This window comes from Amblyomma mixtum, chromosome 1, assembly GCF_055824585.1.
Source record: "Amblyomma mixtum isolate Tamu chromosome 1, ASM5582458v1, whole genome shotgun sequence".
NCBI lineage: Eukaryota > Metazoa > Arthropoda > Arachnida > Ixodida > Ixodidae > Amblyomma > Amblyomma mixtum.
The window spans coordinates 92,133,025-92,156,123 of NC_143012.1; the positions used below are offsets into that span (position 1 = coordinate 92,133,025).

The window sequence follows — 23,099 nt, forward strand, 5'->3', positions numbered from 1 at the left end:
TCCTCATTGCAATGGTGTCACATGAAAAAATGAGTGCGAGAGGCCAAAGACAACCCTGAAGCACACCCACGCGTTTGCCTTGTGATGCTATTTTCAAGCACGAGCACTGTGAGCAGGTGTCCACCACCACACACCAGGCCTAGCTAAGCGTGCGGAAAGTGATATTGAAGCGGCGTCCAGGGAAGCACCATTTACAGGGCTGTGGCGCGCTTTGGATATATTGAGTGTTCCCATAAACGCGAGAGCGAAAGTCGGGAGGAACAATGCATAGGATTGCATGGATTTTTAAGGTAATGTTCTGGTTGTTCGCTATAAGCAATAAATCGATATGTCTGACGTCAACTGTAGTATAAAGGAGTGTATGTTACATTGCCACCTATTCCTGAAATTTACATTTCATTAAACACCATAGCTCCATTGTTTCTCTTGTCCTGGAAGGACAGTGTACAGTAGAACCCGATTATATGTATTTCAAGGAACCGCGGGAAACCGTCGTATAATCCGGGTGCTGTGTAATTGGAAATCTCTCTCAATGGACATATTTGCGTCATAAACACACCCACTACTCTAAATCTCAAGCTGATGTATATTTATTTTCCCCATGAGTTACAAAAGTACCGTTGTTTTTGTTCTCTGAGGATTATTCCCGAGAGCACATAGCCAGGAGGCCTTCCAGCATTAGTGAGGTGATGTGTGTGCTCCTGTCATAGCGCATGTTAAACGGGCGAAATGGGTATTTACTGAGGTAAGAAAAGGGCCCAAGCAATTGGTATCTTTTTATTTATTTGTTTGTTTGTTTAATTATTTATTTATCTATGTATTTATTGACACTACATGCTAAAATACTGGCCCAAACAGGAGGGGAAGTACAGTGACAAGGCGTAACAATGCAGAACACAACTATAAAAACTCACAAACACGATGCAAGCTACAGAAATGGGACTAAAACATATAAATCATGGCCTAGCACAATTACCAACCAAAAAAAACTAACACAAAAACACTCTAATGAAATTGTGCACAGTTCTTTGATTGTAACTCCAAAACTGATAGAATTCGATCATTTATAGTGTGCAGAAAGAAACTATTGATGTGAGGTTTTGGTTTTAGAAAATATAGGCATCACCGCACCACAGACATTTTTAAGCGAGTTTCATTGACACTGAAGATATCAGCAGTTAAAAATGATGCTCCTCCTCTCCCCCTCAACTGATACTTGCTGGCATGCCAGAAAAAAATAAAATGAAAACAGGTCGATACTGCAAAACGCCACTCTCCATCTTGCCTACATCAATTAGGCACACTGGATGAGAAGACATCATTGGTGTTTTGGGTGGCTAAGAACACGTAACGAGCTGTCTCCCTAATCTGTTCGAGCAAAAATTTTTAAAATTTTTTTGGAAATTATTGGAGCCACGCAGAGCTTTTAAATTTAACTCAAATACGCGCAAGGACCTTCTGTACAGATTTGTTGCATTAGAATATGGTCCGTCAAAATCCTTGCAGGGTCCCTTTAAGAGGGTGTCACAGGCACCTCGAAAGTGATGGTTTGGATATCACGCCTGAAATACAGCTTCTCCGAATCTGGCAAGAAATTTTGCGACGTGCAGTATAAGCACGCCAGCGTTTCTGTCAAACCTACAACCACAATCAGTCCACCGTGTAGACATCAGTTGCTGCAATATTAGGCATTCACATCATAATGAAAAAAGGGAAGAAATGTCGCTCAGTGTCGTTAAGCCTGATGTGGTCTGTGCCGAAACCGCAGCTGAAAGCACTTTCAAATTAGCCATTGGGGACCATAAAAAGGTCTATTCTTGTTGGCATTTATTGCCAGTACAATAATTCTACGCTGGAATGAGTGTACAATTAATTTTCATGATAGCTTTGTGAGCGAAAAGTGGGCTAGGGGAGGGGGTTGGTTTGCACGGACAGCAGGCAGTCATGCACCGGATCGCATTTTTAAGCATGCATCTTCATCTTAATTTTGAGTCGGAATTCCTTGGGGTGACATGATGTCTGTTAGTGCATTGCTCCATCAGCATCTTTAATTCATTCTGGACAGATCCAACCAGCTGTCATATGAAGCTGGGCATGTATGACTTTGTGGCATAAAATACATATAATGAGGCTTCTAATGCATCATCTGTGGGGAGGGTTCGTCGATCTTGTGCTGAGTGGTCATAAAATGCTTGTTGTCGCATGAATGGAAGATGCATAGTTGGGGTGCACAGTATTAGGTAATATTATAGTAGTGTAAAGCTTAAAGAAAACAGCAGTTAGTAGCACTGGGACATGGTCCACGGCATCCTGTATTATTACTTTGCGAACCATTTACAACAGTGAACAAAATCAGCTTTTTAATGTTTGACTATTTCAAACAAGGCAGGCATCAAAATTCTAGAGCTTATAATTTTGTCTTGTGTTTAGCTTCTTTTAGGTAAGAAGAAAAGTTTTAACAACTGACTACTATTTTTTTGTCGTGGAGGAATTCCTTGAGGGGTCCTGATTGTGGGTGGAGCTCCACTGCAGACTTTAGTTGTATCCAACTATAGCTGACAAATTTTTTGGTGTCTTTTAGCGCAGTTGTGTCGTTTTGTGTCAGTCTGCCACGGTTTAAATACCTGCGTTTACTAAGCCGCCCAACTTTATCCACCATGCTTCGAAGCCCGTTGTGACATGGTGGATTGCTTTCTATCGAGAAAGCTCTGCATGGGTGCAGCTAAACTTGCTTTCCATGCACAGGGTTTTGAATACGTTGCAGAATGCTATCTTCCAAGCCTGTTGCCTCAGAAACCTAATTTTCAAGCTCAGCTTTTTCTAAAGGATGTTCTTTGAACGGAAGTGTTACAAGAGGTTGCATTTTCAAGGCTTTTCTGTTGCCACTCGTTCTTCTTAGATTTGGCGGGAGCCAAAAAAATTATCCGAAATATTGGGGAACTTGAAAGTAACTTTGCTGTGGCAAACTGACTTCAAAAATGGTGAACTTCTTCGTTTTGTAGTTCCGTTCTCGAGCGGTGATATTAGATCGTGTTAGAGCCAGGACCACGTTTTCATGTCCACACCACATCACGCCACCAATACCTGACAGTGCAACACGGCCGCAGACCTTGCCCGAACGGCTTGTGTGAAGCAAGAACAGCCTGTTTTCATTGCCAATGACAGCTGTGAAGACAGAGAGAGAGAACTTACGGGAAGAAGCAAGTGAAAGCGAGTGCCTTTCTTGCAGCGCATCTGACTGCAGACCCGATTCCCCCATCTGCCTCTCAACATGGGGGGGGGGTGTTCGAGCCACGGCAGATGCTACCGCTTTCCGTTTCCAATGCAGTCGTGTGCCCTGGCATGCATGCTGCTCTTTGTAGATCACCTCGATGGGGCCAAAGAACGTGCGGTTAACTGGAGTAGCATTATTGAGGACTAAGTACTCAAGCCTGTCCAAGCCAGTCTAAGCCAATCTCTTCCGTTGACTCCGTCTAAATCCAAGATGGCGCGTTTCATGGCCGCGAAGAACCGGTTCGTTGTCACAGTGGTGCCCGCTCGCATCTATGTTAGGTCAATGAAACGAACTTTCGGTTGAGATTTATTTCTAATATGTGCCGGTGTCTGTTTTAGTTGAACTTTTGGACTCCACAGAGTTCAAAATGTTGGTTGTGAACATATACACATTTCTGTACCTATTAACAGAAGTACGAATTGGTAGAAGTCAGTAATGTCGGTCGGCTACTATATTCTAGACTTTCTTAAAAGTCAGGGGGGCCTCCCTGTGTGCTTTTGTTCTCGTACCGTTTGTGCAAGTGTTTCGTTCCGGCCTAACGGAGAAGCGTTATTGGTTTCCCATCTCTCCTGACTGTGCTCTTTTCTTGTTTCTTGTTTTTTCTCTTGTGTAGGACGGGTTATCCTGTGTACAGCGTCACTGATGCCGGGGCGATGTACACCCCTGGCAATGCTGCCTACTACAGCACCGCCAGCGGTACTGCGGTCACCTATTCGCAGGTGATTACCCCTCTTCATCTTTTCATCTCCATCTTCATCTTTGTTTACCTGACAGTGCGTCTCATGTGTTGATGTCTCATCGTTCGAATGGGACAGAATATTTTTCTCCCTGCCATAATTTTCTCCCCACTGTTGTCACCGCCAAAAGGTGTTTTTTCTAGCCTAAGCAACTGGCGTGAAATAAAAGCAGGCGGTGTAGTTCGTCACGTCACTATAATAGCTGACTAATGATAGCCAGCCAGTTGTCACTGGTGCCATGTGAAAGAAGCAAAATGAAGATGACCACACAGCATCATGGAAACTCTGTGTAGGTTGGGTTGCTTCTATACTCCGTTTCATACATAGCGGGCAGCGCTGCGGAGGTTGCTGAAGTAGTGCGTCTGCGAAACCATATTACTCCGCCACGTATCATTCGTTCTTCTCAAAACTCCGGTCATTGTTTGGACGAATACAAAGAGCTGTATAAAAAGATGTGGTAGCACTGAAAATCACAGTCGAAGCTGTGAGGCGCTCAGTGGTCGGGCTCTCTGGCTATAGTTTTCATGGAGAGTGAACTACTTTTTGGGCACGGATTTAGTAGAAGCGATTCGGCCTACCAACCGCGTATCATACCCCGACGTGTACTGTTTGCTTTTCGAAATCTCGACGAGTCGCAGGACGAAAATGTGGCAAGAGGTAAAACGAAGTCCAGGAGGTGCCGGTCACGGCACTTAAGATCTGTCGCTACGAAATAGGTTTGTGTTCGCTTTGGTTGTATGGTGAACTACTTTTTGCGTACGGACTTAGCCTTTGCGAACAGGTGCGCTAGCTTTGGCAGCGTTGCCTGCTATGTATGAAACGGAGTATAGCAAACAGCCACAAACAATTATTTTTGGGGTTGTACAGGCCATTAACCAACCGTCCTGTGTTGTGGACTTGAGCACTGCTTCTCGCAGCATGGTCCTCTTTCAGTGCCTTTATTGTGCACGTTATGTTATTGTATCGTGTTGCTGTCACTGCACCCTGCAGTGGCAAGTGGGACCCCAGAGTCGTGTTTTTTTATTTATTTTTTGGACATCTTGCTGGTGCCTCGTCACTCATTCCGTACTAGTATCGCATGAAACAAACTCGCAACGACACTTGTCTCGGACAATGCCACCCACACAAAATAAATGCGAAACTATGTGGGTTATACACAAACTTTGCTGTCATGCGAGTGCACTGGCCAGCCCTGATGACGGGAGTCGGGTGCTTTTTGCTGTTTTCACAAATCTTGCATTCTTGCACTTATCCTAACGTTAGTGCAAAAAATGGAACAAAATGCTCTGAGCAGTACGATATTGTTTATAGTGCTCTTGGTGCTTATTATTTTTCTTCGAGAAAAATTGTGAGCCTGACCAAATCAACTTTGTAATCACAAAGATATCACCTCCTGTAGGATGCACCCAGGTTTTGTTGCACTTAGTAGTGTCTTTAATGGTTTGGCTTAGACAGGATGGAAGGTGCCAACGTTCTTGTTTGGTGTGGTATGCATGTCCCATGTGTCAGCCACAGAGCTGCAAAACTTAAAATTCCATCTTTAAAATCGAAACTGAAATGGCATAAAAGACGTTGTCGTTTAGTATTTTGAGTTCTCCAGGTACTAGATGTCCGCATTGTTGCAGTGGTAGCTGGAGTGATCTGTTCTCCTTCAATCTTGAAGGTCTGTAGACACCATTTTTTTGCATTCTTCTTTCAAATGATGCATTATACACTAACACACATGGATTGCCATGTGATATTCATTCACAGCCACTAAATGCCATGTTTCTATGATTGTAAGTCAACTTGAATGTAAATCAATCCCCCCCATATCGCATGTGCTGAAAAAAGAGCACACCGAAAAAACCGAGCACACCGAAAAAATGCAGCCATGCTTTTAGCATCCCTGTTATCTCGTTTGTCTCACCTTTATTTATGGTGCCACGCTATGGTTTCGATTGTAAGTCAACCCTCATTTCGGATTTTTAAATTAAAAAACTAGGTCGACTTACAGTCGTGCAAATACGGTATTATGTTGATGTTTAATTCATCATTTGAAAGAAGGTGCTTTCACAAATTGGCTGCCTGTAGTCCTTGAACTTTGCCTGTGCCTGTTTTTCTAACGAGCAGTTCCAAGCAAGCGGTTGTCGGCTGCTTTTCTGTTTTGTTTAGCAACGTTTCTTTTGACATGTTTGTTTCATGGGTGTTGTGCTGAACGTTTGCTTTGTTGTTTGGTGTTAGGTGTCTGTTTTGTGTGCCTTTGTGGAGAGAATTATGACTAGAGCAAAGACAGTTGTACCGGTGAAATGAATACTCCCTGTGTCATCCCAAGCATCGCTGTGAGTGGTGCTCATGGCAGAGCCTTTTTAAAAATTTTTTTTGGCCGCAACTCTGTGTATGTGATGGTGTGGTGGAATGTTTCGTGTTTTTTTTCTTGCGTTTGCAGGCCATTTGTTTATAGAAGGTCGTCCACAGTCACCTTTGCTGTAGGTCATACATGGGGTTCTTAGAAATGCTACAGTCAAACCTCGTTGATACATTCCCATTTCATAGGCTCTAAAATGAGAGTGCTAAAGATGCTCCATAGATTTAGGCTATTTCTTGTTCTGGTCAACACATTCCAGCAGGATAACGTTATCTTTTGTTAAGTGCATCCATATTCGCACTAAATTCTGATTGTATGATGTGGTTAGTGGCATGTGCACTAAAGACATTAGCAGCCGTGGAACTCGTGACTTGAACAGAAGTGTAGCAGCAGCAGTTTGCTTCTTTAGTGGCTTCCCCACATTGCATAAGCATTAAGGTTGCCTTGCAAGGTGAATCGAGCATGAGGCCTTTTTTTTTTTTTGTATACAAAGCATGAGACATTGCGATGTCTGAACGCCCTCACCAAAATCTCAATATTTAATATCTTAAAGGTGCACTGAAGAGGAATCTGAACTCGTATTTTTACCGCTGGAACTCGATCTACACGTTCCCAGCATTCTTGGAAACTTCGATGTATTGCCCTGTGCGGCCGATTTCCCTAATTAAATCAAATTAATGTCCGGCTCCCGCCTTTTTTTTTTTAAAATTCTCCCTCGTACGGTGGGCGGAGTCGACCAATGCGCGGAGTGCCTTTCACCCAGTCCCGTGGCGGCTTGCCGCTCTGCCATCGGCGGAGGAATACGTAGTAATCTGTAGAAGCAAATATTCCGCGCGTATTTTTATTTCTGCGGGCTTATTTTGTGGCTACATTATCTGCGAATGAAACTATTTATTCACGGAAACCCAAAAAACAACATAAAGAGAAAGCAAAGCCTCCACGGAGCTGGCTGAAAGGCACTCCACGCGTTGGTCGACTCCGCCCACCGTACGAGGGAGAATTCAAAAATAAAGGCGGGAGCCGGACGTTAATTCGATTTAATTAGGGAAATCGGCCACACAGGGCAATAAGTCGCAGTTTCTAAGAATGCTCAGAACGTGTATATCGAGTTCCCACGGCAAAAAGGCGAGTTCAGATTCCTCTTCACTGCACCTTTAAGGGGGGACGAGGGTCTTAAAACTGACCTTTTTATTTGTGGCTTGAACCTGATGAAATTTTGCACACAGATGCGTTTTTCTCTCCTGATTCGAAAAGTGTAGTCATAATTGAGCTGGAAGTTTTAGATCAAACGTTATCTTGAAGTCTAGAGTGTAATTAGGCAATTTCTTATGCAGCTTTAATGAACTTTCTCATTGCATTTTGTCACTTCTAATTACATGAATTGATAGCCAGCAAATTCCTATACCCAGTGACATTCTTACTTTTTTTGTTTGGGCCATGTATATATAGCAATTTACAATTAGCTTGACGAGTTGCAGTGTCAAATACTGTGAGCTTTTACTCTCGACATAGTATGTCAGGATGACATGCCATTAGAGAAAAACGAAGAATGTCACCGGGTATGGGAACTCTCTGGCTATCAGTTCATGTAAATAAAAGCAACAAAGTGCAATGAGAAAGTTCATTAAAGCTGCCTAAGAAATTACCTAATTACACTCTAGACTTTGTAATATTTAAGACCACCAGCTCAATTATGATTACACTTTTGAAATCAGAAGAGAAAAATACATCTGTGTGCAAAATTTCACGATATTATAGCCATAAATAAAAAAACTTAGTTTTAAGACCCCCATTCCCCCTTAATCTGCGCCAGAATGCTTGTTTTGAGCTGATGATGCGAAATGCAGTGGCAGTTTTCGTCAGCTAAAATGGGGTGGCAGCCAGACTGGGCACTACGTTTCTTGTGGTTGGGCATCCAGTTTGAATCTGGTTCCTTTGTACTCCGGTAAAGGATCTGAAATGTAGTAGGATCTCAGTGATACTAATATTACAGGGAGGAATTCTACATGGCTGTGCTGAATGTGGGCGGAGCTTCGCCGCCGACTTGAGTTGTATTCGACTTTAGTAGGTTGTTGCCTTCGGGCATGATAGTTGGTTTTATCTGAGCGGCATCTGTTCTTTGTTATCACAGTTATGCTGCTGCTGCACTGTGTCGGGAAATCAAGGAGGATATTATAGTTTGGAGGGTCATTTGATCTCCGTTCATGCTTACTTAGAGTAGAAATATGCTCCAGAAACCCCACTTCATGTGTTTTTGTTGTTTTTGTTTCCTTTGAAATCAACATGCCTGCTGGCAAGCTCCAAATTCAAAGATGCGTATTGCTGTCCTGTCAGGTGTGCATCACCTAAGCCTAAGCGCATAGTAGTTTCATAAAAAGTAAACAATTGGCGATAAGTGAATTAAGAAAAACGGCCAGGCTTTCACTGCTCTTTCCGTACCCAGAGATGGCGGCTGCTATGACGTCCGTGCAAACTATGCGTTCAAAAACGCCTTCCTCTGTGAAGTCTGGGCTGTGTATTGAAACTGTGCTGTCGGCGTTCGTTAACCATTTTTGTGCAGATGTTGATTGAGCTTAACTGTTTGAGGGGTTCCTTTTGTGGTTGTGGTTTGCAGCTGAAACGGACTCACTTCGTAATTTTTTTCAGTTGGCTTTAGGTTAGTTTTGCATGCTTGACTAATAGCGGAACCAACGAATGTTATTGAAGTTGAACATGCTAAGGTGACTTCTTTGACAGTGTATGTACGCCTGTCAAGAATATGATGAATGATCAACTGGTTGTTCTTGTTTTAAGAATGACCATGCTCATGGCAGAGTACAACATGGTGGGAACTGACTCAATGGAGTGTGAAAGTTGTTCCATTGTATCCGATCTCGTAATTGGAGGTCTCAGGGCACAAAGAACTTGAGGACTGTTCTTTCACTGAGATTTGCGGCGCTGAGCACCTTATTGCAGGATGTCTTGCAATAGATACCCGCAGGTGACTCTCATTTTTGAACGCACCCATTGCGCTTAACAACTGACTGCAGTGTGTCGAGGTTTATGGGTAATTAGTTTTATTGCTGTTACGGGCGTTACATTCGTGGAGGCTCTTAAATCGGCTTTTGTTAAGGTCATGTGGTCATGTGAAACCCCTCGGTTGTCAGGCAAGGCGGGCGTCTGCGGACGCTCGCATTCTCTGGCGACCGCACCTGAAGCTTTTTTTTCTTAAGGTGCTGTATAAGTGATGCTACTGAGTGTTATGTTGTTTTCTTTGTGTTGAGTAAAATTACTGGCTGTTGCCTAATACCACCCGACAGTGTTGGTTGGGCGCACAGATGTTTATGTAAAGAAAAAAAATAGTGTGCTCTGTTCATGTTCTCGATAAGAGGAAGGTTTTTTGTGCTGCTGCTAATGGATGCTCACTGTTGATTTGAGTTTGCGCGGCGAGATTTCAGCCACCAGATGGTGTGCTGGCGGTTACTATGCCATGCAGTTTTCATTGGGTATCAGAGCTGGTGTGGTGACCTCATGCTGTATGGTGAGATTGAAAGTGTTGGTTTCATTCAGTATCATCCACGGCGATATCAAGTGTTCATTGAGTACATATGTGTTCACAGTGAGAGCACGAAGTTTGCATGCATTACAAACTTGGTTTAGAATTTGTTTTTGGATTCATTAGCGTTGTTTGGATTTGCGAGCTTCTGCAGCGCGGTTATAAATTCACAGATTATGAAACGGCTTTACATCTGGAAATTCTTTTTTTTTCTGCTTTCTTATTTTTCTATACATGAAAGTGTTTTTTTTTTTTTTTAGTGAAGGAGGTGATGCTGGAGAGATGCGAAGCATTTACAAATATTAAATGGACGCTTTGAGAACCCCATGTAGTCTAAGTTATCCAGAGCCCTCCACTACAGCGTCCCTCATAGACTGAGTTGCTTCGGGACGTTAAGCCCCATAAAAACCAAAATGGATGTGCTTGTCTTTGTCTCCTTGAGGACTTTTGCTAGTCTGGTGAAATACAAGTACTGCGGGCATAGTGTTGTTTCAATTTGTGGGCTTCTGCAGCATAGTTACAAATTCACAGATTATGAAAAAGTCATTACATCTAGAAATCCTTTTTTTTCTGCTTTCTTATTTTCCTCTACATGAAAGCGTTTTTATTTTTAGTGGAGGAGATGATGCTGGGATCTTACGAAGCATTTACAAATGTGAATGAATGCTTAAAGAACCCCATGTGGTCCAAGTTATCCAGTGCCCTCCACTGCAGCGTCCCTCATAGACTGAGTTGCTTTGGGACGTTAAACCCCATGAAAACAAAATGGATGTGCTTGTCTTTGTCTCCTTGAGGACTTTTGCAAATCTAGTGAAATACAAGGACTGCGGGCTTGGCTGCGGGCTATTCAGGGTTGTTGACTTTGTTCATGTTTGGGTCTCTGAATGCACTACGGAATCATAATCACAGCCTGTCCCCACTGTTTGTGTTTGCTGTGACCATGTGGTGGTGAGAGTGCATCACCCTTTCCCCCCTCCATCTTACCCCGTGCCCTCCCCCACTGGAACTGGGAACTAACACAGGCTTTTTTCTCTCTCTCTCTCTCTCTCTCTTATTCTCCCCCTCTTTTTTTCTCCCCCCAAAATTTTTGTGCTGCGTGCAGGCTCTGGAAGTGGCGGAAGTTTCCTTTCTAAGCTCGAAAACAGTAAGCCATTTACTAACCTCTGCACCTAATTGTTGTTTTGCACCTGTCGTCCAAATGCACCCGACGCACCGGCTGTTGTCACCTACGGAAGGAAATTGCCTCGCATGCCAAGTGCTTGTGAGCTTGGGCGCTTATTAGAGACACATGCTTGCAGCATGCTTTATCTGCATTTGTGTGAGTGTGTGTGCGTGTCTGTTTTTGTGTCGGTTTACACACTCTTCAATTGCCATATATTACCGATTATGAGTCGGCGTTTTTTTGCTGTTTTTTCGAAAAATGACTTTCCATAGTTGGGGGGTCGAGTTATAATCAGAGTAGACCTGTACGGATAGTCATGAAGTAGACCTATCTATCATATTTACTCGCGTAATGAACCTACTCGCATAATGAACCCCCCCCCCCCCCCCACACACACACACACACACATTTGTGGTGAGAATTTACTTTTTTTTTTTTCAAAGCATTTGCTTTTCTTGCCTACCTACTCTTATCTACTCGCGTAATGAACACCTCCCCCCCCCACATTTGTGATAAGAATTTACTTTTTTTTTCAGAGCGTCTGCTTTTCTTAGCACGTTCCTCTCAGTTTCGCGCGTCTACAGTGCAGGCCTTGGCAGTGTTACGAGCTGCTGTGCACCGATAGCATCACGGCGTGTTTATCCCTTGACGGGAGCTCGTGCGGAGGTTGCATGCTCAGGAGCGCCAGCGGTGGTGGCTTGTTTTGTGCGCTGCTGTCACACTGCACTGGTGTATGCTTAGAAAGCCATTGAGCACACGTGAACGTCAGGGGAGGAGCGTTGTGGTTTAAACCAGAACACTGTAAACCATCCTCTGTTCTATGCTGCGGTGGATGCAGGACCTGTAAACATCCTGTAGACATCCTGTAGACATCCTGTAGACATCCTGCAGACATCCTGCAGACATCCTGCAGACGGCCAAGTGATTCGGCAAGTTTGAGGCCAGGACCGAAAGTGCCGATCCCTCTCACACCGCACTTAACGCTTAAACATCTGCCTTCACAGTTGTAACTATCCTGCAGATTTTTTTAATCTGTGTTGACTTACATTCGGAGTAAACTTTTTGCCCAAAGGGAGGTCGACTTATAATCTGAGTCTACTTATAATCGGCAATATACGGTACCTGAACTGGAGCATAGTGGTACTGTGCCAGCCACCTTGTCCGGTTGATTTTGAACACGGAGAGTAAGAATAAAAAGGATAACAGTGAGAATAAGCCCTCGTCACCGTGGTCTCTGATTCTGGGCTTATGTGACAGGGTGTGGACATGAAACTGCAAACATGGAAGCAGGCAGTTATGAATGGCAATGCATGTCGAATGTTTTTATGGCCATTACCATCATCACGCAGCAGCAAGTAGTAGAAATGCTAGCCTTAGCTACACAGTAAGAATAGACCAGTAGAGGCTTGATAGGTCGGACCAGTGCCTCTGGAAAAGCTGAAGGGAGATGTGTCCATTTTCAGAACTCTGCTCTTGTGTGGAGATCTGTGCACAGAACAGACTCTTGTATCAAAACAGCTTCAGGAATGTCCAGCACTGTTGCTAAATGGGAGAGTTGGTTATACATTCTTGAGGGTAACAGAGGGAAGAACACAGAAAGAGGGAGGAGCACAGAACAGTCGTTGTTTGTGTTTGTCCTTCCACAAGCCTGCCAGAGGACAGAGGACGCTTGACCAACCCGTGTATTCTGTTTGTGAAATGGAGGACGTCAAACTGCTGAATACACCTAGGCGTGTTGCGCATGGAGTCTTGTTAAGCTGGCATTGCTGTGAAAATCGAGAGATGGTTAGTGTGAGCATTTTCCAACCGTAACAATAGGAGAATTACTTTGGAGTGCTGGCAATAGAAGAATCATTGCGGGATGATGCTGTAGAGAAGCCTAAAAAAAATGAGACAGGAGAATTTACTCATGTGCGCTGTATTTGTAAATGCTGCTCAGCGTGTAGAACTGTGTAATGGGTAGTCTGCTGGACGCACTTTGCGCTTGCATTCTCTCCAGTACGGTCCCAAGAGCTAGAACCTCCCGCTTGCTTTGAAATTGTACTAACAGCCATGGCCGCTAGTATTCAGGCACCTCTTCCAGCAGTCCAGTGCTGACGTGTTGGCATGATGCAGAACTTCTACTGTATTAATGGGGCCCTTCATTTTCGGGTTTTATTTTTTCTGGAATTTGGGGGCTAAAAACCGGGCGATATTTTTCAAGCTCGAATTTTGGTCTAAATTGGGTTATTCTGAAAACATATTTTTGTAGTTCAGGTTTTTTTAGGTCATTTTCTCCAAGAAAGTTTACTGTAACAGTTAGTTTTTCTGCTGGACATAAGATGCCCAATTTTTCACTCGTTTCGTTGACAACATGGAAATTGCAGGTGCCACTAAACCGTTCACGGAGTAAGATTTTTTTCTTTTTTTTGTAACCTATTACAAATATTCCTTCGCAAACATTACCAATCTCCTACGGAGAACTCCCACGTCTAAGCTAGACCGGCCTGCCTTTACCGTATTTACACGATTGTAAGTCGACTCAAATGTAAGTTGACCCTTCCATATAACATGTCACGAAAAAAAAAGGGGGGGCATGCCTGTGGTTACATTGCAAAATGAAAATGTATTAATTCCTGGACTACTCATCCACACTTTTGTCATCGTCATCACGGCTGTAGTGTCTCGCATCATGTCGTTCTGACATCATCATCTAGCGAAATCCTCCACTTTGCAAACAACCACAGTGCGTCGTCGTCCCTTGAAATCCCGCTTTTTAATCGCACCACAGCATCGCGTGGAACAGTTGAAAAATTTTTCCTCACTGCAGCGGCGACACCTGTATCACCAAAGTGTTGAACTTACAGCTCGGTGCGTAGTTGTTCATTTCTTCGGTGCAAAGAGTGACAGCAGTCTTGACTATAGCCGTGACCGAGCGCTGGACGCTTACCGGACTCCGAGCACAAATGACTATTGAAGAAGCACCACATTAAAAACTGGTAAAACGTAGTCAGCCGTCGTCAAATATGTCAGAGCCAAAGAGAAACTACGCATGAGCAGCGTCGGCTCTTCCGTTAGCTACCGACACTCCCTGGAAGCGCTTCCGTTCCGAGTGGCGGTGCCACCATGATTGGAACAGCACCCCTTCCATCAACTATTGGCACTCCCTTTGAGTGTCGAGTGTGGAGGTAAAAGTATAAAGAATGAAAAATCCTTTCGAAAAAGCACGCAGAATAGCCGAATGCTATTGGGTAAAGCTGTAGAGCAAAATGAAATTGCAATCACGCTGTAGTATCCGATATCTTGTTTGTCTCGCCTTCATATTTGGTGCCAGGCTTTGGTTTCTAATGCAAATCCACACCCACCACTTTGGATTTTTAAATTTAAAAAAATAGGTCGACTTATAATCGTGTAAATACAATATTTGCACCAAGCGGAAACATTCAGTGGGACAAATTACAATCATGTAAATGCAATATTTGCATCGTGCGAAAACATCCAGCAGAACGACTATTTTAAACACTCAAGGTCCTTGGATCAGGGTTTCATTAGTGGGGGCAGTGCTTAATACAGCGACCCCAATGAGACGTTTGGTTGATAGCCGCATTTTGTCCTCTGGCTTCTATATGGCCCTTTCTGAACTTATCTTCAGTTTCATCCACGTCATGAAAACAAGCATTAAAAGAGGTTGCAGATCCCCAATTGAGCAAGGTCACCTATTTGGATAAGCAATAGATATCCACAAATTTTTCTTGCAGTGTCTTCAGCTTTGTGAACTGGAAGAGGAATGCAGTCTAGAAGGCTCTTATTCAGGGAAACATTAGGCATGGCCATCCAGTAGCAGCAATTTTTGCACGCAAACTGCAATGATTCCAATGTGTCTCCTTTTTTTTGTATGCAAATCTCTGGAGCCATCCGCATCCAATCAGCTCATTGTTAGTGGTACAGTGTGGAACTGACAGAAGACAAAGTAGAAGATGACACGGACGTCCGTATCGTCTTCTACTCTGTCTTTTGTCTGTTCCGTGTTGTACCACCCACAGTGAACTAACTACTATTACCAACTCGCTTAGCTGTCCGTCCTTTTTCAGTGCATCCAGTCTGCAGTTACCACACAGTTTGCGGTATTGTCAGTGTCACAATCGTCACAAACTGGAATTTAATGCTAGGAGAAAATTTTCTGTCTTCGACTCCAGATGTCTCTGCAGTGGATGTGTTCTTCACTGTGGAACAGGCATCGTCAGAGCTGCGAATATTTAAGGGCAATCAATTGGAATCAAGTGCAGCAGCATTTTTTCTTTCACTCACCAGTCTGTTCCGGTTCTCATTCTCTTCTTGTTCTGATTGAATATTCATATTCCATTTCTATCCGTAGTTCGTATTTGTAATGCTTCTTTTATTATTTTTGATGAGTCATTCTTAGTCTGGCATCTCCCTCCTTCCCCCACAAGTGGAGAAGGGAATTTTTCTTTCTCCAATTGCCAACCATGACAGGTGTCGGCTTCACAGAGATGCCACCACCACTCAATAGTTTTCGTCTTCTTGACTATCATAATTCTATCATGAGAGGGAACTAACTAGAAGATTTAGAATGGGATGGAACGGATATGGCAGGTTCTCTCAAATCATGAATGGCAGTTTGCCAATATCCCTCAAGAGAAAAGCATACGACGGCTGTACCTTACCGGTACTCACCTATGGGGCAGAAACGTGGAGGCTAACAAAGAGGGTTCAGCTTAAGTTAAGGACAACGCAGCGAGCTATGGAAAGGAAAATGATAGGTGTAACGCTAAGAGACCGGATGCGGGCAGAGTGGGTGAGAGAACAAACGCGGGTTAATGACATCCTAGTCGAATTCGAGAGGAAGAAATGGGCTTGGGCAGGGGATGTAATGTGAAGTCAAGATAACCGCTGGTCCTTAAGGGTAACGGAGTGGATTCCAAGAGAAGGCAAGTGTGGCAGGGGGCGGCAGAAAGTTAGGTGGGCGGATGAGATTAAGAAGTTTGCGGGGATACAGTGGCGGCAACTGGCGAAGGACAGGGTTAATTGGAGAGGCATGGGAGAGGCCTTTGCCCTGCAGTGGGCGTAGTCAGGCTGATGATGATGATGAAAGGACGATAGACACCTAATTGATGCATTAGACATTAGAACACATTGATCACTGCGGGGTATTCACCTGCAACCACTTAATTTATCGTTGAATTTCTTCTCCCATGCTGTTTCGGTTTCATCAACCGAACGATGTCTGTGACGTGTAGTTGTCCTTTGGGTCACGTGAGGCTCACAAGAAACCGCAGTATAAACGCTGATACATAGATTCACTGCAACACTGAAACCAGCCTGCTTAAAGAGCTGGAATGACCACATACTACATATCAGCAGTGTCGCGGTACAGAAAATAACAAATGAAAACATCAAAAACAGCATCATATATACAGATTCACTGAGCGTCCTTACAGCATTAAACTCCAAAAATGCCACAGAACCACTGATTGGAAGCATCATACACAATATAGTAAAGGTCACAGCACAAAAACATGTTATAAAATTCTGCTGGGTTCCCAGTCACATTGGCATTAGGGATAATGAGAGAGCCGACATGTGTGCTGCACAAACCAGAACCATGGAAATAAAACATGTGAATTTGCCTCCTAGGGATTACATGAAGTTACTGTATAGCAGACTAAGAGCCAAGTGGCAAGCTTCTTGGGAAAATGAACGACACAACAAGCTGCATACCATAAAGCCCATTTTAAAAGAATGGAAATCATGCCGCCATAAAGAACGTTTTATCGAAGTAATTTTATGTCGTTTACGCATAGGTCACGCACACATCACCCATAACTTCTTATTAACAAAAAAAGACAAACCTGTGTGTGAAATGTGTGGTGAGGAGCTCACAGTAAATCACATTTTAATTTCTTGTTCACATCTCGAAGAACTTAGAAAAAAATTTTTTACGGTATTTTACAATGAACACATTCCATTTCATCCCGCATTGCTTTTAGGCGAGCAAACACTTGTCGAATTTTCACTTGTTTGTAAGTTTCTAAAGAAAGCCAATGTTTTAAATCTATTATAATGTAACCTCTGTACACTTGACATAACATCATCTAACCTTGTGTTTGGCGCATGATAGCCATAGTTGCTTATGCGCCATAAAACCCCATATAACTAACTAACTAACATATCAGCAGCTATATTGCCTTTTTTTTGCACCTCATACGACCTGAAGGCCAACTACACACGTCACAGCAATTGTTCGGTTGATGAAACCAAAACTGGAACAGCGTCAAGAAGGAATTCAATTATATATTGTTTAGTGGTCGTAGGCGAATATTACGGGGGAATCCATATATATTAATGTCGAACACATATTTAAAAAAATCTCAAGCAATAATTTGATGTGTGTGCGGTCCTTTAAAAGGCAGAATGTCAAATTTCAATAACAGAAACTGAATGGAGCCGCCCTCATGTCCCTTCGACCCTTCAATTATGCAATTATTCAACCCTTCATGTCCCTTTAATTATGCAAGGACTGCATGTATCATACGAAGGGGCTTAGAAGACGCACTCCTTCATGTGCTGGCTTTTAGAGTGCAGCTCTTTGGTGCCCGTTTCTCTGTTTCGCTGTCGCCGTCCCCGTTGTGGTAACGAGCAGTGGACACCTTAGACGCGCTTTAAGCTGTGAAACCAATGGAGCGGGAGCTTGGAAAGCAGAGGGAAGGCGCATGACTGCCCTCTTGGAACAGTGGACACCTCAGTCGTGCTTTAAAGGTGCACTGAAGAGGAATCTGAACTCGTCTTTTTGCCGCGGGAACTCGACCTACGCGTTCCGAGCATTCTTAGAAACTGCGACTTATTGCCCTGTGTGGCCAATTTCCCTCATTAAATCGAATTAACGTCCGGCTCCCGCCTTTTTTTTTTTTAATTCTCCCTCGTATGGTGGGCGGAGTCGACCCAACGCGTGGAGTGCCTTTCAGCCAGTCCCGTGGTGGCTTGCCGCTCTGCCATCGGCGGAGTAATACGTAGTAGTCCGTAGAAGCAAATAGTCCGCGCGTATTTTTATTTCTGCCGGCTTATTTTGTGGCTATATTATCTGCGAATGAAACTATTTATTCACGGAAACCTCAAAAACAAAATAAAGCGAAAGCAAAGCCTCCACGGAGCTGGCTGCAAGGCACTCCACGCGTTGGTCGACTCCGCCCACTGTACGAGGGAGAATTAAAAAAAAAAAGGCGGGAGCCGGACGTTAATTTGATTTAATTAGGAAAATCAGCCACACAGGGCAATAAATCGAAGTTTCTAAGAATGCTCGGAACGTGTAGATCGAGTTCCCGCCGCAAGAAGATGAGTTCAGATTCCTCTTCAGTGCACCTTTAAGCTACGTGGCCGTAGTGACAGATGTGCGCTGCATGCGTTGGCATTGACAACGTTTTGCCAGAAACGCTGCCACCTGCCAGGGTGTCAGGGTGGGTGGGGACTTTAATGTAGATATAAAGACAAGCGGGAATTTCTCAACACTTATGCGGGAGGACATCCTGTTCCTCTCGCTCGTAACGCCTCCCATGGCTGTGTCAACCTCGCGAAATACTTGCGCAGACCCCGTCTTTGAGTACCAGGCATTGGTGCAGCAAGTCGAGGATATATTCATCCATTTCTCCGTCCACAAATCTTCCTTCATGACAATCAAGGACTGTTAGTGGAGTGTTTCTTGAGGAAGGAATATGTGTGAAAAATAACAAGTTGTCTGTAATTGTACACACATGTCTTGCTCGAATTCTTTGCCTCTGTCTATCGAAAAGCTGGAACAGCTGATGAGCTGCGCTCAGATTTCGCATTACGAAGTAACGTAATCGTCGGCAATTTTTTTTCCGCTGGCATCTGCGATGTGGTGTGAATGTACTTTGTGAGAAAGTTGTGCCCATGCATGCTGCATGCTTTGCCTGATTTGTCTACTAGATGGCTTTGCGGTGCGAATTGAGTCATCCCGCAAATGAGTCTCCTGTGGAACAACACTTGTGGCTCGACATTGGCTGTGCACGGTTGTAAAAACACTGCTTGGTGGTGGTCTGCACTGCTTACCTAGTGAGCCTTTTTCGTTCCCGCAAAGTAGTGTGGGTTGCATTTTGCGGCAACGCCTTTTCTCGTGCTGAGCTTTAGTTCGTTTGTGATCGGCAACTAATTGGTCTCCCCTTACCGGTAATTGCATCCTACCAAGTTTTCAGTAAATTCATTAGCCAAATATTTATGTAGCTGTGGTTTTTGTCAGCACAAACACTTGGTGTGTTGAATGCATTTGACCTTTGGTGTGCTAAATTGTGTGAGGGCTAATAAACTGCCCATGCCTTCAAAGTGCCTACTAGTGTAAATGATAGGGAAATGCTTTACTGATGGGGAACAGTAGAAATTGTTTCATATGAAAATAGCTCTGATGTAGCCTTCAAAGTCACAACTATGCTTGTTGCAGTAAATCACCTTTGGTCGCTAGCAACTGACAGGTGATAATGCGCTTAGACAACACTCTGGAGAAAACAAATATACTCCAGAGTTCTGGGGGGCCAGGGAAACTCAAAGGAGGGCCTTGTTGGATTTGTACTATCATTGGTAGTTGAATGCAGTCAGTGTCAGTTATTTCTAGTTTTGTGGGTAAAATGCAATTTTGATTTGGCAAGTGATCCTGAAAAGCATTGTCAAGAGCTCTTTAATATGTCTGCGTTGCTTCAGCCCTCATTGTCTCAAGTGTCTCAAGATAGGCTTTTTTTAGTACCTGATCCAAGCATATTTGCATAATTCCCCATGCCTTCAGAGTACCTGCTAGTGTAAATGACAGGGAAGTGCATTGTTTATCGGTATCAATAGAAATTGTTTTATGTGATAATAGCTGTGGTGTAGCCTAAGATCTAAGCATATTTGCATAATTGCATGCATGATATAGATGGAGCTGATTATGAACTAAACCTTTCTCCATGTTCTTGGCATTTTTGCAGAATGCACAGGCTTACTAGAGCTGATAAGTAGCTTCAGGAGTAATTTACTTCTTTCCAGCACACTAACGCAATTCAAAAATGGTATTATTGAACTAGTAAAGTAAGGTTATTGGATTAGTTGGGTAGGGCAAGGCTAGGTAAGACGGTAAGGGCAGCTTGCTTCCAAACATACGTGCATATAATGTCGGTAATCAGACATAACAAAAATGGGTTTCAAACATAACTTCAGGACTGATTGCACCTAGTTGGCATGCTAGGGCAAGTTGAACATTATATCTAAACATGTTGGCATAAATTTTACCTCTTTGCTGCCAGGACCTTCTCGTTAGAGTTCGAGTCTGGATTAATTAAGACAGAATTGAGGTTTATGCATTCTTTTATTCAATGGAAGTGTTCTCATGTCTTCAAGACTGCTAGCAGAGTGTTTTTTCCAGAAGTCATTTTTCCTGTTCTTCTATACAATGCCAATGTAGTCCAATGCTAATGTAGCCAACGTGATCGAAGCATTAATGAGAGAGGCAGTGGAGCACAGCAATGGGACATCCCGCCAGTAACGAAGGAGGAAGTAAAGAAAGCCTTAGGAGCAATGCAGAGGGGGAAAGCAGCTGGTGAGGATCAGGTAACAGCAGATTTGTTGAAGGATATAGGAGAGATTGTGCTTGAAAAACTAGCCACCCTGTATATGCAATGCCTTGTGACCTCGAGCATATCTAGAGCTTGAAAGAACACTAACATTATCTTATTTCTTAAAAAAGGAGACGTCAAGGACTTGAAGAATCACAGACCGATCAGCTTACTGTCCGTTGCTTACAAGATATTTACTAAGGTAAATGCAAATAGAATCATGACAACCTTAGACTTCAATCAGCCAAATGATCAGGCAGGCTTTCGAAAAGGATACTCGACAGTATACCATATTTACACTGTCAGTCAGGTGATAGAAAAATGCGCAGAATATAACCAACCCCTATATATAGCCTCCATTGATTACGAGAAAGCATTTGACTCAGTGGAAACCCCAGCTGTCATGCAGGCATTGCGGAATGAGGGTACAGAAGAGTCTTATGTAAAAATGTTGGAAGATATTTATAACGATTTCACAGCTACCATAGTCTACTGGAAGATATCTATAATGACTGCACAGCTACCATAGTCCTCCATAAAGTCATCAGGAAGGGTGTCAGGTAGGAAACAATCTCGCCAATGCTATTAATCGCCTGTTTACAGGAGGTATTCCAAGGCCTGGATTGAGAACAGTGGGGATAAGAGTTAGTGGAGAATATCTAAGTAATCTACGATTCGCTGATGACATTGTCTTGCTGAGTCACTCAGGAGATAAACTGCAAAGCATGATCAATAAATTAGACAGGTAGAGCAAAACGGTGAAAACCAAAGTAATGTTCAACAGTCTCGGAAGGGAACAACAGTTCACAGTTGATAGTGAGGTGCTGGAGGGGGTAAGGGAATGCATCTACTTAGCGCTGGTAGTGACCGCTGATCCAGATCATGAGAGGGAAATAACCTGAAGAATAAGAATGGGGTGGAGCGCATATGGCAGGTTCTCTCAGATCATGAATGGCAGTTTGCCAATACCCCTCAAGAGAAAAGTTTACAACAGGTGTATCTTATTGGTACTGACCTATGGGGCAGAAACGTGGAGGCTAACAAAGAGGGTTCAGCTTAAGTTAAGGACAACGCAGCAAGCTCTGGAAAGGAAAATGATAGGTGTAACGTTAATAGATCGGAAGAGGGCGGAGTGGGTGAGGGAACAAACGCGTGTTAATGACATCCTAGTTGAAATCAAGAGGAAGAAATGGGCTTGGGCAGGGCATGTAATGCGAAGGCAAGATAACCGCTGGTCCTTAAGGGTAACGGAGTGGATTCCAAGAGAAGGCAAACATAGCAGGGGACAGCAGAAAGTTAGGTGGGCGGATGAGATTAAGAAATTTGTGGGGATACGGTGGCCGCAACTGACGAAGGACAGGGTTGATTGGAGAGACATGGGAGAGGCCTTTGCCCTGCAGTGGGCGTAGTCAGGCTGATGATGATGATGACCTTTCCTCGTAAAAACAAATTGCACTGGTTGTCCGGGTCGGGAAACCTCGGAACAGTGTGGAGCATCTTTGTCTTGCGGCAGTTGTCAGTCGTGGTCGGGGGGGGCTGTGATGGCAACTGCAGGACGACCAGCGCAAAGTGGTTGAGATGATGTCGGCCTACCCTGGCGACCAGTGCGTGGTGCAGACCCTGCAGGAGGCATCGCCTATGCCGCTGGCAGCAGCTGCTGCCACCACGCCTGCCACCACACCCACCGTGGTGACGGCCACCGCGTCTGTCGGCGGCTCGGCCCAGCACTCACCGTCATCTGGTGGCAGCGGCCAGCACCAGAACATTCGAGACATGGACATTATCCACGTATGTCTTGTCTCTGTCGCTGGCACTGAGCTGTGCACTGCACAGAGTTGCACCATGAAATAGTAATGCACATCGCATATGTTGTAATCGCGATCAACACACCCTTCATACAACTGTAAGGATGTGACTTGGCTGTTATGGGCTGTGCTCTGGTTTATCGCGGCCAAGGTTGAAGTACCAATGGTTCTTGGTGGGGTTCCTGCTGGTGACCCCACTGTGCAACTCCTTTGATGATTAACATAACCAGCGGTCACATGGCTGGTCAAAGCACAAAGCATGTCGAAACCTTGTGAAGGAATCCAGGTCTTTCACAGACTGCCTTTTTTTTTATTTTTGCTCCAGCTAACCTGATATCAGGAAAGGATACCTCCATGTGTGAGAACATAGAGGATGTCATCTGTTGCAGGTGCTTCAGAGTAGTAGGCCTGGTCTGCTATGCCACGCAGTGTGGCTTGCCTATGAAATGGAACTTCTGTGTAAGGGATCACCGGCGATCTTGAGTTTTAAATGACCGCTTAAACTTCTATGACATGGTAGCTCTTCTGACTGTGTGGCAGATGAGGTTGCTTTCTATATTGGATGTTTGGAAGCAGCCTGGCTTGATGTGGAGGTTGTATGAGTAGTAATACTGCCATTGACATTTCACAGGATCATTAGTGCGCA

At 44.0% G+C, this 23,099-nt stretch overlaps 1 protein-coding gene across 1 annotated transcript in view; it reads left to right on the plus strand.

Moving 5' to 3' along the window:
* LOC149367208 (DNA-binding protein RFX2-like) overlaps positions 1–23,099 on the plus strand; it is a 76,700-nt gene that overhangs the window by 24,601 nt on the left and 29,000 nt on the right. The window contains exons 6-8 of the mRNA XM_089554528.1: positions 3,888–3,993; positions 10,996–11,037; positions 22,203–22,436. Of these exons, the coding sequence (XP_089410654.1) occupies positions 3,888–3,993; positions 10,996–11,037; positions 22,203–22,436 (382 nt within the window). The remainder of the gene's footprint in view (positions 1–3,887; positions 3,994–10,995; positions 11,038–22,202; positions 22,437–23,099) is intronic.